Raw genomic sequence first — 19,375 nt, 5'->3', positions numbered from 1 at the left:
TAAGGAGGGTTGAATTTTGAATAAGAAGGTATAATAGTCAATGGTAGGTATAAGGAGGGTTGAATTTTGAATAAGAAGGTATAATAGTCAATGGTAGGTATAAGGAGGGTAGAATTTTGAATAAGAAGGTAAAATAATCAATGGTAGGTATAAGGAGGGTAGAATTTTAAATAAGAATGTAGAATAGTCAATTATAGGTATACTAAGTGGGTAGGTGGAATAGTAAAATGAAGGTATAATTGTAAATTGAAGGTAGAATAGTATTTGATTTTCTCCTATAAATAGAGCTCTTCTCCTTCACAATTTCACTACTCCTATCCCATCTCTTGCACATATTCTTCCTTCTTCCGCTTTTTACTCGGTCTTTCTTCTTTCTAAGAGTGTTTACTCAGAACAGAGAGAGAAAGGGAGAGACCAAGCGCTACAAGAAAGAAATAACACAAGAGATAGCGGACTTTAGAAATTAGTTTCAAAAGATATACTAGTGGTGTTAGTCAAATTGGAGCAAACTAGATTCATTCAGATCACTTTTAGCTTCAATCTAGAAGTAAGTAAATTCACTACCCTTTCTAAAATTACTTCATGTCATGCTATTTATTCATTCTTTAGTAAATTGTAAATATTTATTTTATTTACGTATTATGAAATTATGTTGCATGCATGAAGGATTTCTAAAAGAATTATCTAGAAAGTTTCTATTTATTTAAACGCTTTCTAAGTACAACAAGTTTATATTTGAAAAGGTTTCCAATTTGAGAAAAGAAAGTTGAGAAATGATGATGATTATAAGAAAGAAAAATGATGATAAACCCTCCTACATGTTGCCCTAAGATGCATCAAAAGAAGTACAAAGAAAAGTACAAGAGATGAGATAAATGTTTATGAAATGAGGGCACATGTATGGAGGAGAGTATTTTTGGCCCCAAGATAAGTAAGAATGAGAAGAGTTCGGTACCGATACTCGGATGGAGGCGAAACCACTGAAGGAGGCTATGCCAGAAGGTGGTATTCCATCAACCAGACTGTTGAGTGCACCAAGAAAGAGTTAATTGACGGTCGGGCATGGCTGTGGCCACAGTTCAGTGCCATGGTCACAGGACCCGCAACCCTCGTGTACAGGGGTAACAGTGTACATAGGCCTTATTATGAGAAAATGATACTATAATTTCAACGATGATATGCTAAGATGACTTACAATGATGATTTATAATGATGCATTATGATGATGATTTATAAAGATGATTTACAACGATGATCTATTACTAGAGGTAATAGTATGTATATGTTACGGGAGATGCAACCGTACATACATATATTATTATGGCTGGATGTATATTTATTTGTGAAAATGATTTTCAAAACTGAGAATAAGGAGTAAAACTATCTATGGTCGTGGATGTTACTTGCTGGGCCCCCTTTGGGCTCATTCAGTTTTATTTCTTGTTTTCAGGTAGAAAAGACGCTAGAATAGGAGGCCGGAATGGGGACGAGAATAATTATTAATTTTCAAAGTCTTTTCATATCAGTTATTGTAATAATATGATATTCCGCAACTGAAGTTTAATGTTTTTCTAATTTTGCTTGTAATAAAATCCTTTGAAGAATGTTTTATACATTTATCATACCTTTTAAAATCAAGTACTTTGATAGACCTTATACATCTTTGCAAAAAAAAAAAATGTTTATTGAAAAAGAAGAGAAGTGGCAAACTCAGCCTTAACAGGCTGGGGATGTTACAAACATGGTGTTGAAAATGGCTCGGCATATATCAAAGGTGAAGATGACTTGGCAAAAAGTGCTCCTAGCAGTCCAGCAATGCGGAGTGCTAAGACCAAGAGAATTTCTAGATTCTAACTTTGACAAGGCTATAGGTTCAGATGCCTCACCCCGTGATAAAGATTATCAAAGGTATTCTTCTATAATTTCTATATTATAGTTTTCCATGTAGTAAATTTTGCTTGGTTGACACCTCTTGATGCAACAAACATGATTTTGACATTATCAAAGATGTATTTTTTATTTTGAATTGTCCATAGAGATTTGTATTTCTTTTCTTTTTGAAGTTATTGTTTCCTCATTCCCTGTTGATTAATGATGCATTTTAGTCAACAATGTATCATATTGTTCTTATTAGTAATGGACCTATGTCAACTACTTGTTACATAAATGTTAACGCGTGCGCACGCACACACACACACACACACACACACACACACACATATATATATATATATATATATATATATATATCTCATAGAGAATATTTAATGCCCTATTTTCATGTCAAATGCTAATATTCAAGTACTTGACAAGTCATTAATCTCGTTGAATATATTGGAGAGTGGAAGAATGAGAGAGAGAATAGAGAGCAAAAGCATCTAATGGACTACATTGTATTGAGAATAATAATATTGAAGTGTTACAGAGACATCTATTTAGAGAGAGACTATGAGTGATAGGCAAGTAACCTAGTAGACTATGAAAAGATAAACCTAATAGGCTAAGAAAACCCTAGAATCCATAAGGAAGTAAATAACCCTAGAATAATATCTAATATATTCTTAAGATCCTCCCTCAAACTCAAGGTGCAAGCTTGAGTTTTGGTAAAAGGAAGGGAAAGAAAGAGTTGAATTCGCCAAAAAAGCTGCTTGTGCCAGAAGAATTGCTGGAGTGACGCCATAAAAGTTACTAGTCTGCAATAGTGGATTTTGCCGTTGTGACTGGCATTGACTGAATTGAGCCATGCATTTAAGCTAGAGCTTGGTTCACTTGGTCGTTGTTTGACTTGAAAACCATATACTAGTAATGAAGTAGCTGGCCTAGTCGGCTGAGTGGAGAGAAAAGGGTTGTATGTGACCCAAAACCCTTGGTCTAGCTCGCCTAGTCGGCTGAGCTGAGAGAAAATGGCCAGTTAAAGCGGCTAATCATGCCTAAAACCCTTGGACCGTTGAAAGGTCTGACTCAAAAATTATGACTAGTAATGAATCGATGGCCTGAGGAGAGGCTGCAATGACCGGTGATGGTTGTGGTTGGGAAGGCATAAGAGGGCCGGTTGAAGGGGGTTTGTTTGGCCCGAAAACCCATGGACCTGATGAAAGATTGGTCTGACCCGAGAGTGCTCACCGCAAGAAGATTAAATTGGGCTGAACTGCGCAAAAAAAAAAGGCTGTGGAACCGAATTGAACAATGCATGAACCGACTTGAATCGAATAAAACAAATCGCCTTAACTTGATGAAGAATCTCATTTTGTGCCATATAGAGATGCCAAAACTAAAAACAGACCACAAATATGAAATCAAGACAAAAAATTGAGTAGGAAACACCTGGTCAACTTTTGGAGTGGTCAAAGTCAATGGTCAACAATCAACTCTATGAGAAGTCAAAGTCAAAAGTCAATCGGACAAGAGACTGATGTGGCTCTTGGTCTATAGACTTGGAAAGACTTTTGAGGCTATTGGCAGCAGAAATTTTGGCGGCGCTTGATGTAGGGCGACAAGATTGAAATTTGTCAAAAGGAAAACGCTAGAAAAGACGTTTATTGAAGGCCACTTTGGTACCATGTTGAATATATTGCTAAATATATTGGAGAACAGAAGAAGGAGAGAGAAAGGGAATAGAGAGAACAGAAGTATATAATAGACTACATTGTATTTACAATGATAATATTGAAGTGTACATTACGTAGACCTCTATTTATAAAGAGACTATGAGTGATAGGCAAAGTAACCTAGTAGACTAAGGAAAGGTAAACCTAGTAGGCTAAGAAAACCTTAAAATCCATCAGGAAGTAAATAACCCTAGAATACTATCTAATATATTCTTAACAAATTTGTTTGCTTGTTGCCCCTTCTAGGCTTTAAGTTTAGTAGCCTTTAAAACACCAATTTATGTGTTGGTTAAATTGAAATGTTTTCTCTTGGTTAGCCCCTCCACTTGATGCAATCCAAATAATCTATATACCTATGTCTAAATGATACATTTTGTGCAGTGATGAACCATCCCAGGGACCTTTTGACACTAATGATGATGTTGACTCAGTGTAGGGCTTTAATTCAATTAGAACTTCCATGGTATGCAAATTCTACACCATATTTCTTGATTGGCACCAAATCAACCATACCCACACCCTCCATGCAAAAAAATTTTATTCTACAGCTTTGTCTATCGAGGCTGTTGAACTTTATGTTTTGGTCATTAGTCTGCTGGGTTCTTAGTGAATATGCTAATATAAAAACGCCTTGTCTAACACAAATCATTAATTGCGTAGGAGCCAAACAAGAAAGAAATGGAGATAACTATTTCTTTGCAGCTGGGGACTTTGGTCTGAATCCTATAAGAACGGGAGCACCAAACTTTGGTCTAGACCCTATCAGAACGAAGTCACCACAGGCATGTGGCTTTTTCCAAACCAAGAGTGCATTTAGTTTTGACGATTGAGCTACCCCTTGAAGATGAAAAACAACATTACTTAAAAGTTATACAGCATCCAATGCCTCATATTTTAATTATTTAATCTGACTTTTTTTTTTTGGCTCATTTTTGCCATAAAACACTAAAAGCTTAATAAATGTGTTTAAAACTTTTCGAAGAAACTAATATTCACCCAATTCTAATTATTACTCTATTTGCAATATTCTTTTAATGTTTCAATTTTTATAGTGTTGTGTGTCCCTCTCAATTTAATACTGCGATTACAATATCTCCCTTTCGCAACCCAAAATGACAAAACTATCCCTAATTTACGATTTCTTGAATTTTTGTCTTCTTTTTTTCTTCATAAAATTAGAATATTGGAAAGACAATGTAAATAGGGTGGTAGTTAAAGGTGGTAAATATAGTTTCCCCTAATTTTTTCTTGATTACTTCCTACTTATATTCAAATTACTCTTTGTATGCTACTTTTATTTTATGTAAAAATGATCAAGACAAAGGTAATTCATGACAAGCAATAATGTTACGAATAATCACTACAAGAAGAATTGGAATGAATTTGGATTATGAAAGAATACTAAAACAATCAATAATGACATAAAATTGTCATTGCCAAAACGATTTTTTGGAATAATAAATATGATAAAATGCACCTATATATTAATTTGTGGTTTAGATTATTTGAATTAATTTTCTAGGTTTTCAAACATTTTAAAATGACAATTAATGATATTGCCTTGATGTTAATTCCTCTCCCAAGACTCCCAAGATTCTAAGACTGGTGGTTTTCCCAATTTTACTATTTTAGCATAAAAACAAACCTAATTAACACCATATGACTATAATTTATCAGAGAAAAAAATGAATGAAAATTGGAAATGCTTGAATTTATTAGTCATTTGAAAGCTGCAAAACAACAATCACTCAGCCTGAGTATAGATCAATGTACCCCACCATTTCCAATAACTAGCATGAGGTTGAGTTGAACTTAGCATTCAAACTGCTATAATCAATCTATTTTCAAACCACTCTCATCTCATTGATCAAATTCAGTGAGTCAATATATATATAAGAAGAAACTACTATTACCCTAATCAAATTATTATCTTATTTGTAATGTCTTTTTAAATTTCAAAAAGAGTAACTCTTTCGGTTACTCTTTTCATCATGATTTTATGTTAAATCTTAGGCCCCATTTGTTTTAGTGTAAAATATTTTTTGTATTTTTTGGTGTTTGGTACAACGAAAAATAATAGTAAATGGAAAATATTTTTGGTATGACCGAAAAATCCTCTTTAATTTATGTAAAATGGTTTCAACTTTTGAAAAGCGTAAACTATTTTTCGAGTTTGAGCATCTTATTCTCAAGTCAACAATTATAACCGAGAACATCGTCGAGACCTGCCAGGACTTCATTGGGCTACAGTCGGGACCCAACAAGGACTTGGTTGGAACCCCATCAGAACTCGATCAGGATATTGTTGGGACCCAATTGGGACCATGCTAAGACCCAAGCAGGGACCTGGTTGGTTCACCAGGATCTGGTTGGGACCTGTCAAGACACGGTCGGGACTCGCACACGAACTGGCCGAGCCATAGTCAAGACTTCATTGAGACCCATTTGAGACCTTGCTTGGACCCAGTTGAAACATGATCGAGACACTATTTGAACTTCACTGATAGCCGATCGAGCCACTCTTGAAACTTCACCGGGACACAATTGGACCACCATTGGAACTTCACCGACACCCGATTAGGGCCCCTCTTAAACTCGGTCAGGATTCACTAGACTCTACAATATTACCATTGGGACCTGGTCGGGACATTATAGTAATTTAAAGTTTAATATGATTGAATGAATATATATATATATATATATATATATATATATATATATCAATGAAATCACTTTTCAAGAAAAATGTTTTATTTTAAAAAATATTTTTTGACGGAAAAACATTTTACGTTGAAACAAACAAAGACTTAATGGAATAAGCTAAAATGACCAAAACACCGCTTCATGAAATAATAAAGAATTCAAAAAAGGAACCCATGGTCTGAGGTTAACAAAGACTTAATGGAATAAGCTAAAATGACAAAAACACCCCTTCATGAAATAATAAAGAATTCAAAAAAGTAACCCATGGTCTGAGGTTGGGCCAGTTCAATGATTTTCTTTTAATATAATGGCATAGTTGTATTTTTATAAATTATACGAAGATATAACATATATTTTACATCAAGTGATGTGTGAAACAAGCTAGTAAAATAGTAGGGAACATTGCAACTTTTAAAGTTTGAGAGAACATTACAAATATAGTCATATTTTAAGCGGGATAAATATAGTTTTTCCAAATATAACAAAGATAGATAAGATGATAGTCAAAGACAACTTAGTAATCAAATTGCTGATAAGTGGTTAGAAGAAGTGAGAATGAGTAGTGCTAGAAATGGTACATTTTTATCTTACAATGCTCATGTAGCAGTCTTAACCAAGTTACCAACCATTGGATCAGTCTTTGTTAAACAATAAAATCAAAGAAATGATTGGAAGTGTTATATCAACATTTTAAGATAATGATGAAATAAAAATATAATTTATAGTATTACTCAATTAGGAATTACATTAATTTGAAGAACTAGATATAATAAATCTGAATGTGGAGATAATTAGAAATATTTAAGAAATTACCACTAAAGAATCAGCACAAATTACAATTGAATTGAGTACTACGGGAAGCCATTATTTTTTTTTGTAATTTCATTTTCAAGAACTAGAAAAACAAGAAGAAAAAAGAAAAAAACCCGGGAAATTCCTAATGGGCCGGTGAGTGGGCTAATGGTATGGAAATATGACGATAAAAGGAGGGTATTTTAGTCCCTTAAGAACAGAAATTAAAAAGTAAAGACATCGATCATTTTAAGCTTCAGGTTTGTGGTTACTGTCTGCATATCGTTCTTTCTTTCTTTTTCTTGTAATCGACCGATTTTTCATAGAAACCGAGGCCAAAAGCCATCATTGAATTTGTTCGGCTGCTTCGCAGGAGTAACATTTCTGATGCGCGCGCGCTCCGATTGGAGTTAATTCCATGCTCTGATCCGCGAGAGTCAGAACGCGATCGGGCGGAACTGTTGAATCCACGCACATGGCGTCGGCGCCGAATGTGGATCTCTTCGATGCGTATTTCCGTCAGGCCGATTTGGACCGCGATGGTCGTATCAACGGCACCGAAGCCGTCGGCTTCTTCCAAGGCACCGGTTTGCCGAAGCAGGTTCTTGCGCAGGTAACGCTCTCTCTCTCTCTCTTGACGTGTGTTTGATTTAATTTGAATTGGTAGTGCTATGGATCGGATTGATTAGGAGTTTTAGTCTTTGAGTGGTCTAAGGTGTTAATGATAGCTTGGGGTTACGTGATTCTGTAATTGGTGCTAGGGTTTTTCGATGCTTAGTTCGATTTTCGAATTCGTTGTGACAAATTGGGGTTTGATTATAATGGATTTTTATTACTTCTACGTTGTGCTTTGCTGTTAATCTATTAGGGCGCGTTATTGAGAGTACTTTGTTGAACTGAGGTTTTGAGGGAGATTGTACTAGCAAGGTGGCCTAGAAATGTGATTTGCTTACATGGGGTATGAGCGTTTTAGTTGGTTATGTAACAATGTAGAAGTTCATAGTACAACACTCAGTTTGTGAATCATAATACCTGTGAACGATTTGAAATTTTAATCACTGGAAGATGGCTGGTTCAGAGTGAATTCCCTCGTCTGAAGTAGGGAGTGTGAATATTTATTTAGTATGAATTGTTATCTTTCTGGGTTCTAATAGTCTGAGTAATTTATATGCACAAGATGTAAGCAGGATAGTAAGCGAGATTGATGTATCATTTTTGAGATTGGATGTATAATAGTTGTGAATTTTCAGTGGACTGGGAGCAGAATTATTTTGTTCTTTTTCACTTTTGCTTAATCATTTCAAGAATGTTAACATTGGAATTATGTTTCACATACAACTACTTATCAAAAAAAGTTATTTGTCACTTTCAACTCATACAAAGGACTTGTAAAGAAGAACCATATAATTCATATAATAGAAATACTTCAAAATTCAAATCATGTCGATCTCTTCTTGGGTAGAAAATTTTGATATGCATAGAGAGAATTAGAATTATAACAATCACGATACGTTATTCCAATGATTGTCTTTTTCTTCAAAAAAAAAAAAAATGATTGTCTTTTTTTCTCCTTTTAAATTGGTAAAAATAGATACTTGTGTCATAGGTAAAGATTCCTGGTGGTCGAAGTAACAACTTGGGGATATCCTAGAGAATATACTTTGGGTCTTAGTCGTTTTTGAGTAAGTGGCTTTGGAGGTTTATTTTGGAAAGGAAGAGCCTTTGGTGAAGGGTGGTGGGCATAGAGTATGGGTTTGATTGGCTGATTGGTGTACTTTGGAAGTGAGGAGATCATATGGGGTCGGTCTGTCGAAAATTATAGGAAGGTGTGGCCCAAAAAAAAACAATGTGTAGGAATAAGGTGTCTAAGGGCTTTGGGTATGGTTGCAGGGTGCATTTCAGGCATGATGTGTGGTATGATGAGCCTCCTTTTCTAACATAGAAGAATCAAAATGTTAAATCAGCTGATTGTAACAGTCCTTCTGTAGGTGTCCTACATTGTAGCTCCAAATTTTGGAGGTCTCTTTACGATTGGGAAGCAGACCTGTGTTGAATTTTTTTGCATGCTTTTTTAAAGGATCGATGTCTATGGGGTTGGAGAGGATATGCGAGGGTGGCAGAATGATAACAGTAAAATATTTGAGGTTCAATCATATCATGAGGTACTTCTAGGATGGAGCAAGAGGACTTGGAATTGGATAAGTTGTACTCCTACTAGGGGTTGGGTTTTTTTTTTTTTGGTTGGTATTGAAAGCTACATTTAGAAAGTTCTTATAGGGACAAACTTGCTTAACAGAGAGCAAGTTGTGATGAAGTGTATATGTGCACTAGAGATGGTCGTCTCTTATTGTATTCCTGGAGAATATAATGCTATTTCATTTTTTTCTTGTGATGAAGTGTATATATGCAAGAGAACTGCAGAGTCCTTGGGTCCTTTTTCATTCAATAAAATGGGTTTTAATGAGTTGGCATGGGGGGGATTAAAAAAGTACAATAGCTTGGAGTGATGTGCCATGTGATAGAATTGCCCGTGCATTATGTCAAGTCTTCTTTTTTGTGGAGTGTTTTTATTTATTTGCAGGAGTGGTGCTTTCTTAGTCCACTTAAGTGCTTAGATTTTCTTTACCGTTAACCTAAGTGCTTGTCAGCTTAACTTTCTGTTGAAGAAAACAAAGACAAAATTATGGATGGAATGAACTTGAGAAGTAGATGATTTATTCAGCTTTAGTTCACGGTGTCATCTTATCTTTATCTGCAGATATGGGCGATTGCCAACCAGAGCCAGAGTGGTTTTCTTGGTCGGGCAGAATTCTATAATGCCCTTAAACTTGTCACTGTGGCACAAAGTAAGCGAGACCTAACACCTGAAATTGTGAAGGCAGCATTATATGGCCAAGCTTCAGCTAAAATACCTGCACCAAAGATTAATTTTACTGCCACACCTGCACCTCAGTTCAATCCTTCGGTGGCTGTGCCTACCCCTCAGGTTGGTGCAGTTACTCCAACATCCTCACAAAATCCTGGGTTCAGCGGACCAAATGTGCCTCCAAATGCGGGTGTGAACCAGCAGCATTTTCCTTCGCAGGCAAGTCAGTTGATGAGGCCTTCACAAACCATACCTGCTTCTGCTTCCCACACGACGCAGGGTGTTGGCATTCAAGGATTACCTGGTGGAGGCACTGTGACTGGGCCTCGTCCTCCGAACTTGAGCATGTCAAGTGATTGGGTAGGGGGAATGACAGGTGCAGCTTCACCAGAAACTTCCTCACAAGCACCAGTCAGTGGGATAAGTCCCTCAACAACTCGTGGCGAATTTGGGCTGCAAACATCTGGATCGACTGTTGCACTGCCACCTAGACCACAAGCAACATCTGGAATAAAGCCATCAGGACCAGCTAAGGATTCTAAACCATTGAATGTGTCTGGAAATGGGTTTGCTTTTGACTCAATTTTTGGAGGTGATGTTTTTTCTGCTACTTCATCTCAACCAAAGCAAGATTCTTCTGCACATACAATTTCTCCCGGCAATTTGCAGACCTCATCAACAATTGTTCCAGTATCTGCTGGGACTAAGCCTTCTGTTAGGCCAAGCGCATTTGATTCTTTGCAGAGTTCACTTACAAAGCAACCTGGTGCTCAGCTTCAGCAGCCCCAGTCACATGAGAATCAGAACCAGAAGGTCTCGACACAGACTAGTTCTGCATCTAATTCATCTGGAATATCGCTTGGAGCTGAGAATTCTGCTTCCAGTCAGTCCCAGCTGGTATGGCCTAGGATGACTCAGACTGATGTTCAGAGGTACTCTAAAGTGTTTGTGGAAGTAGACAAAGACAGAGATGGGAAAATCACTGGTGAAGAAGCCCGCAATTTATTTCTGAGTTGGCGATTGCCCAGAGGTAGAACCATTTTTTTTGTTAGGGAATTTATCTCTGGGCTTTATGCCATTTACTAATTTGGTAATGTGGTTTATCAAAGTTTGCTATTTATCGTATTATATTAGTCCGAGTGTGAAACAGATACAATTATTTAAAGCTTCCATTATCTGAATCTCTGAGTTTAGGTTGCTGTGGATTATTATTTTGTTGTGTTTCCCTGTTAAGCTTCCTACTGGTCTGTTGATTCATACTATTTAGTTTATGGCTTGAAGCGCTGAATTTCCCAATAGAATAACCCAGATCATCTGATATATGACTTTAGTGTAGGAGCTTGGCTACTGGGTCACCTATTGTGTGTTTTATGTGCCGTAGAATCTCCTGTGGTTACAGCCATCAGATGTTGGAAGCCCTCATGAGTTTGCGCCACCTCCATCTTATGAGACTTGTTGTATTAGATGGCTCACTATCACGTACCAAATAAAGCTGTTGATGTTGCTATTTTAAATTTTTAACTTGATAGTATTTTCTTCGTCCCCCCTGGAAATAGTGAACATAGCTGCAGTGCTGATCTAAAGCTAGATCACCTTTTTTGCTCTAATTTCTTCCACATGTGTCATGCAGATAATTTCTTCATGGCAGCTTTTAATCCCATAATGATATTGTTCTCACCATTATATATTGTTTATATTTGTCAGAGGTCTTAAAGCAGGTGTGGGACTTATCTGATCAGGATAATGATAGCATGCTTTCTCTCAGGGAGTTCTGTACTGCTCTGTATTTGATGGAGCGGTATAGGGAAGGACGTCCTCTTCCAGCAGTGCTCCCAAACAGCATTTTTGATTTAGCTACACCTGGCCAAACCATGACCAACTACAGCAATGCAGCATGGCGACCTACATCTGGTACTCTTCCGCACTATGAATCATTTAGTTTATATCAACTGGCACAGTTTGTTGAAAATGAGCCCCTATCATTACCTTCGTATTTTTTTTGTTTAAAGGTTTTCAACAACAGCAAGGGATGCCTAGTTCTGGTGCTCGGCACATAACAGCTGCTGGTGCAGCGAGGCCACCAAGGCCAGTTGCAGTCCCTCAGGCTGAAGTGCCACAGGCCAATCAGCAGAAGTCAAAAGTACCAGTGTTGGAGCAACACCTAGTAAATCAACTCAGTACAGAGGAGCAGAACTCACTCAACTTAAAGTTCCAAGATGCAACAGAGGCTGATAAAAAGGCACTTATTCTATCTCTGTTTCTTGCATCACTTCTATTCTTGAGCCATTTTACCCTTTTGAGTTTTTATTTTTTAATTTTTAATTTTATATTTGCTATATCTATGGATATAGAAATTAGGTATTCAAATAACACTTGGTTACTTCTAATTCTCCACTTGATTAAAATTGTACCCTGCTTTACTCATAAAAGAAAAAATGTACTCTACCCCTTTCATTACTATGATTTTGATGTGAATAAGGACAAAAGGTGAACAAGTAAAGATTTCATGATCAACCAGCAAGAGAAACAAGTTTTCAACCATAGTAGGCGCTTGATTTATTCTTTCTTCTTCTTTTTTCCGTATTTATCCTTTGTTTTTTTTGTTAAAAAAAAAATCAATCTATGTCAGTTTGTTAAATCTTGTTTTTTCGTTCCTTCGTGTATTATTTTCACTTTGAAGCCTATACTTCTCAACCTCTTTATTTAGCAGCAAAAAATATCTACATTTAATATCAAAGTGCTGTTTAGCTCTCCCAGATTTCTCTGTCTAATATTTCACAACCATAGTGTCTGGTTTTTGACTTTTTACGGGCTTATGGTTACTTACAATTTACTCCCACTCAAGCTTCTGGATTTGCTCTGACATCAACATGTCAAATCATTTGGTGACATGGTCTTTCAGCCATGAAGTTATAACTTTCAGTTTTCCCCCAAATTTTTGCTTTTTTTGCTTTTATTCATTCTTCCAATTTGAAGGCCTACATCAAGGTAATATTAAACCTCCTGTTGTGACATTGAACTTCCTAATATTAGTTGGCAATGATTAGCCACCTTAAACCGAGTCATCTCTGGATGTGTTTAGGGCATGGCTTGGGGCAGACTTGAGCAATTTTTTTTTTTCTTTTTTGGCAGCTTTTCTATTTTTACCAGGATGTTATGTTCCTCTACCCTTTAAGGGTGCTAAGCATCCTTCTGACGCGATCCATTTGTCTTTGTAGGTGGAAGAACTGGAGAAAGAAATTTTGGATTCTAGACAGAAAATTGAGTTTTTCCGTGTTAAAATGCAGGAGCTTGTGAGTATTAGTGTTCTTTCTTTCTTTTCGAAGCTTATATGCCATTGGATGTGTGTATTTGTGATTGTTGTTGGGGATTTAGGCATTATATGTTGGTAAGTGAAAGACCTCTATCTCAGAAATGTCAGTTGCTTATGATTAATCAGCAAAGGGAGCCACTCATCACATTATGTAGCTTTTGCATACGTGAATGAATGACATTGATGTAGATGCATATGGATGTGAATCAGCACTACATAGATAACAACAAAAATGAGGAGCTTCCAAATATGCAATTTTCTGCAGACTAGTGTTCTGTTAGCATGTGATACTGCAGTTAAGATCCAGCAAATGCATGTATTTAGTGGTATAATCCACTTCATCTTCTTCATAAAAAAATCCACGTAGTGTGGTAATCTTTTTGTTTGTTAACCATTTCTTTTTCCCTGGACAGACTCCCTGATTGCGATCTAGATTAAGCTGGATCAACTTCGTAACGGCATCATGTTTCTTACTTTCAACTTATATGCTTATTTTACCTGAATTTCGTTTTCACTTTGGTGCAAGGTTCTATACAAGAGCAGATGTGACAATCGCCTTAACGAGATTACAGAAAGAACATCTGCCGATAAACGTGAGGTATATTTTGGATGCAGTGCTTGTGTATATTTCCTCATCTTTCTTTTATATTATGTTCTCGATGAACAGTATTTGTGCTTCAGGTTGAGTCCCTAGCCAAGAAATATGAAGAGAAATACAAACAAGCTGGAGATGTAGCCTCCAGGTTAACTATTGAAGAATCGACATTTCGCGATTTACAGGTGTCCATTACTTCTTTTCATGATTGACCTATAAGGGGCGTTCAATTGGTCATTCAAGTATTAAAAAATGTGTCATTATGCTGTCATTTCTTTTGTATTTACGTAAAAAATCTTATGCTATTTATTTTAGGAGAGAAAAATGGAGCTATATCAGGCAATTGTCAAGATGGAACAAGATGGTAGTGCTGATGGTGTTCTTCAGGTATGTTTAACAAATGTGGTCCCATGCAGGTCTTCTGATAAGTTTCTCAAGTCCATTTGCTACTGAAATTTCAGGTTCGTGCTGATCGTATCCAATCGGATCTTGATGAGCTAGTGAAAGCTGTAAATGATCGTTGCAAGAAGTATGGATTACGAGCGAAACCAATAACGTTGACTGAGCTACCCTTTGGTAAGTTTCTGTCATGCTTTCCCCGTGTTGTTTATTCCCTTTACCCAATTAGGCAGTCTCCAGTCAGCTTCCGCATTTTTAGCTTTGTACATTTTATCATGTCTCTCTTTCATTTTTTGAGGATGAAAAGTATTTGCTAACCTCATAACTCATGGGGAATTATTGCTTGAAGCACGTTGCAGTGTAAGTAACAGAAGTGGGCAAATGCTTTTGATACTATAGGATATTAATATATAACTCTAATTGAAACCTTTGAGAAACCAATTTCAATAATAGAATATTTGTGCTTGAAGTGGAAATTGTATATGGATCAAGAAAGTTTGGTAGAAAATTAAGACTTATGGCAAACATGTTTTTTATTAACTTACCTAGCATCAAAACTGTTCTTTAGCTTTTCCCAAGCTTTTTCTGAAGCAATTTTATGAAGTAGAATGCAACCTTTTAGACAGGGTCCTTAACATTTGTCATTTTTTTTTTATTTGTCCCTCAAACCATGGTTGAATCCTTTTTGGATTGCTAATAAGTAGCCATGTGCACTTGTCAATGAAACTTTTCACACATACAACTCGTTGCTTTTTTCCATAAACACAAAAAAATAATAATTTTACAAGGGATGAAAATTATTCCTATTTGTAACTGATAAGAAGCTTTCTTCTTGTTTAATAGGTGCGACTTATTAATTGCCATCTCCCCATTTTGCTTGTGAAATAGTAAACAACATAACAAGGCTATATTATGATTATTGAGAAGAAATAGTGTTGTATGATTTGACATTGCTGCCCAAATCATTTATATATTTTTTCCCTTTCTTCTGGGCTTCAGTTGATTTATTCCCAATGTACTACTATTCATCCTTTTGCGGTTGTCCTGGGTTTGCCTTCTCTGTTTATTACATTTTTTACTGCTTGAAATTTGTAGTTGTGCTCTATTGCAATTTCGGTTACCTAATTTTTTTTTTTTTCTTCTTCTTTTTACTGTTATTTTTTAGGCTGGCAACCTGGCATCCAAGAGGGTGCTGCTGACTGGGATGAAGATTGGGATAAGTTTGAAGATGAAGGTATGCAAAAATAATTTCATGTAGGATCGAGGTAGTCTTTACTTTTTTTTAAAAAAAAAAAAAAAGAAAAAACTTGTAGAGTTATTCGTGGTGAGCCATGTTAAGTGGTATTCATCTATCATTCATTGCTACATGATAGTACACAAGAAAAGTGATTTCGGTATTTATTCAATGATAATGATCATGCACATTTTGGTACTGCCCATTTGTCAATGATGTACTGCAGAATGGTTTTATATATGATGCATGTGGTGGTTCTGTCCTTGAGAATTTTTAATGGGATGCAGGATTCATGTTGGCTCACGCATAATTTCCAATTTTCAGGGTTTACTTTTGTCAAGGATCTTACTCTTGATGTCCAAAACGTCATAGCACCTCCAAAGGAGAAATTTAAATCAGTTAGGAATGAGAAGGCCTCCACAGCGGAGAGTCCAACAGCTGCTTCTTCACCTAATGTTGATACTAAGTCAGAAAAGCCTCAGATTATGGATGAGCATGCTGTTGAAAATGGATCAGCATATATCAAAGGTGAGGATGACTCGGCAAAAAGTGCTCCTAGCAGTCCAGCGATGCAGAGTGCTATTGAAAGTCCAAGAGAATTTCCAGATTCTAACTTTGACAAGGCTATCGGTTCAGATGCCTCACCCCGTGATAAAGATTATCAAAGGTATTTTTCTATAATTTCTATATTATAGTTTTCCATGTAGTAAATTTTGCTTGGTTGACACCTCTTGATGCAACAAACATGATTTCGACGTTATCAAAGATGTATTTTTTATTTTGAATTGTCCATAGAGATTTGTATTTCTTTTCTTTTTGAAGTCATTGTTTCCTCATTCCCTGTTGATTTATGATGCATTTTAGTCAACAGTGTATCATATTGTTCTTATTAATAATGGACCTATGTCAACTACTGGTTACATAAATGTTGGCACATATATATAAATGATATTCTCATAGAGAATATTCAATACCCTATTTTCATGTCAAATGCTAATATTCAAGTACTTGACAAGTCATTAATCTGTTTGTTTGTTGCCCCTTTTACGCTTTAAGTTTAGTAGCCTTTAAAATACCAATTTATGTCTTGGTTAAATTGAAATGTTTTCTCTTGGTTAGCCCCTCCACTTGATGCAATCTGAATAATCTATATACCTATATCTAAATGATACATTTTGTGCAGTGATCATGGTGGCACTGGGTCTATGTTTTCCGGTGATAAGAGTTTTGATGAACCACCCTGGGGAACTTTTGACATTAATGATGATGTTGACTCAGTGTGGGGCTTTAATGCAAGCAGTACTTCCAAGGTATGCAAATTCTACACCATATTTATTGAATACTCTATTTAACACAGAACTTGTCATGCGACTATCATGCTACAAACATGTCCTTGTAAGTTCGTTTGAATGATATTTTTATATAAAATATGAAAACATTTATTGAAGGGAAAAGCTGAATAAATGATGCAACGATCATGCTCCAACCATACATTTCTTAAATATTTCATAGCTTGATGTTGCTTTCTTTACTCTTGATTGGCACTATATCAACCGTACCCACACCCTCCATGGTATAATTATATAAGGTAGTACAAAAAGGTTTTATTCTACAGCTTTGTCCATAAAAATGCCTTGTCTAACACAAATCATTAATTGCGTAGGAGACCGAACAAGAAAGAAATGGAGATAACTATTTCTTTGGAGGCGGAGACTTTGGTCTGAACCCTATAAGAACGGGAGCATCAAACTTTGGTCTAGACCCTATCAGAACAGAGTCACCACAGGCAGGTGGCTTTTTCCAGAAGAAGAGTGCATTTAGTTTTGACGATTCTGTTCCTAGCACACCACTCTTCAGTTCAAGCAATTCACCACATAAGTACGACGGGGCAGGGCCCTCTTTTGACAACTTCTCAAGATTTGATTCTTTCAGCAGCACACAAGACTCTGGATTTTTTGCCCCAAGGGAAACAGTAGCACTATCACGATTCGATTCCACTCGCAGCAGTAGAGACTTTGATCAGGGTCATGGATTCCCATCCTTTGATGACTCGGATCCTTTTGGATCCGGGCCATTTAGAACGTCGCTGGAGAATCAAACTCCTCGGAGAACCTCTGATAATTGGAGTGCATTCTAGCTTTGGTGATTATGCACCCTTATCTGTATGTTTCCCAGCCTCAAAATCTTCCTGAGCGCCGTTTTTTCCATGATGCTGTATTGGGAGTGGTTTGTCTTGGTATAATTTAGTTTCCAATACCACCGAGTGCTTGTAATGTATTTTTTGTATTTCTTCTTGTGTATCTTCCACTTTCTTTCTTTCTTTTTTTTTCTTTTTTTCCTTTTTCCTTTCAATTCTTTTTTCTTACTTTTTTTTTTTTTTCTAGCTTGTTGGGTTGATTTTTTTTTTTTTTTTTTTTTTTCTTTGGCAGTCTCAAGTCCTGTTAGAAGGGATATCCAAAAGTATTTTTTATGACACATATTGAGGAGTATGTTCTTGTCATCAAGGACTTAAATCTGTGAATCTTGAATAAGATTTTTGGTTGCTGATTTTGGGCCTTGATAAACTTCAAGCTATCTTTGTTTTTTCTCTTTTGGGCTAGTAAACTTCAACCCATCTCATTGTGGAACTAGATCCTCTCCAATCCATTTTGGACCGGAAAGGATCTGGTTCATGGCTATGATTTCTTTAAAGAAATTCTAGAGCTATAAATGAGATATTTGTACTTATAATAAAAAATATATTATTTAAAGTTAAAAATAAATAAATAATTAAATAATCAAAAAAATAATGGATGACTAGCCACCCATAAAGGGTGTCCGGCCAATCCCTCAATGGCCAACTTGGCCATCCCCATGGCTTATGCAGTGGTTTGGCCACCTCCAACTTGCAAAATGGGAGTGGCCGAACCACCTCCAACCCCACCAGAGCGAGCCACCCCCATTTTGCAAATGGGGTGTGGCCGAACCACCTATGGCCATTGAGGTGGCTCCCCTACCCAAAATCCCGTGGCCAACCACCCCATTCTTTTTATTATTTTTTTAAACTTTAAATAATATTCTTTTATTATAAATGTATGTGTCTCATTTGTGGCCCTCCTAGCCATAAATTTAATATTCTTTAGTCCATTATAGAGAGGATCTGGATCTTCTTATGGTAAGTAATAAAAAATGAAAAGTACACATACCCTATTAAACGATCGTTCAATATATTGATAATGTCCTCCCAAACTATTAGAACATTGTCAATGTTCTCCCCAATGATGAAACTACCCTTAGTAAAATAAAAACAAAAATACTAAAGCTTCTAAAAAAAACCTAAAACTACACCAAAAAAAAACACACTATGGGGTGGCCAAATTTAAAAAAGAAACAAATTCCTTCTTATAAGAAAAAAAATTAAAAAATTTTGATTTTTTTTTATAAAAATTGAAAATTTTCGTTTTTATTTTTATTTTATAATTTTTTTAAATAAACATTTCCTTTTAAAAAAATCGTTTTTAAAAACAAAATAAAGAAATCTTTTTTATAAAAAAAATAAAAATTTCTGTTTTAAAATAAAAATAAAAATTTTCATTTAAAAAAAATCATTTTTAAGAAAAATAAAATAAAAATTCTTTTTTTTTAATTAAAATTTTCGTTTTTTTAAAAAAAATTAATTTTTTATATATATTTTTTAATTTGTAGGGGTATTCTTGTCTTATTGAAAAATTTATAGAGACATTTTTATCTTTTCACTACTTCTGGGAGACATTGACAATGTTTTGGAAGACATTGTCCCAATTGAAAGTTTTGAAGGATATTATTAATTGAGTGATAATTTGATAGAGATATGTGGACTTTTCTCTTATAAAAATTGAACCGGCCT

At 35.8% G+C, this 19,375-nt stretch overlaps 1 protein-coding gene across 1 annotated transcript; it reads left to right on the top strand.

Annotated features, from left to right (window-relative positions):
* The first annotated feature begins 7,382 nt into the window (after nucleotides 1–7,382).
* Nucleotides 7,383–18,057, top strand: LOC132177760 (uncharacterized). Its single transcript, XM_059590209.1, has 13 exons — nucleotides 7,383–7,716; nucleotides 9,862–10,999; nucleotides 11,674–11,880; nucleotides 11,979–12,208; nucleotides 13,188–13,262; nucleotides 13,809–13,880; nucleotides 13,964–14,062; nucleotides 14,193–14,264; nucleotides 14,339–14,453; nucleotides 15,442–15,510; nucleotides 15,835–16,177; nucleotides 16,694–16,820; nucleotides 17,174–18,057. Exons 1-13 carry the CDS (start codon nucleotides 7,579–7,581, stop codon nucleotides 17,645–17,647), a joined length of 3,159 nt encoding a protein of 1,052 aa, XP_059446192.1. The 5' UTR covers nucleotides 7,383–7,578; the 3' UTR covers nucleotides 17,648–18,057.
* The last annotated feature ends 1,318 nt before the right edge of the window (nucleotides 18,058–19,375 follow it).

This window comes from Corylus avellana, chromosome ca1 (genome assembly GCF_901000735.1).
Source record: "Corylus avellana chromosome ca1, CavTom2PMs-1.0".
NCBI classification, from domain to species: domain Eukaryota; kingdom Viridiplantae; phylum Streptophyta; class Magnoliopsida; order Fagales; family Betulaceae; genus Corylus; species Corylus avellana.
The sequence above is the reverse complement of the archived record's forward strand: the minus strand, read 5'-3'. Positions and strand labels throughout refer to the sequence as shown.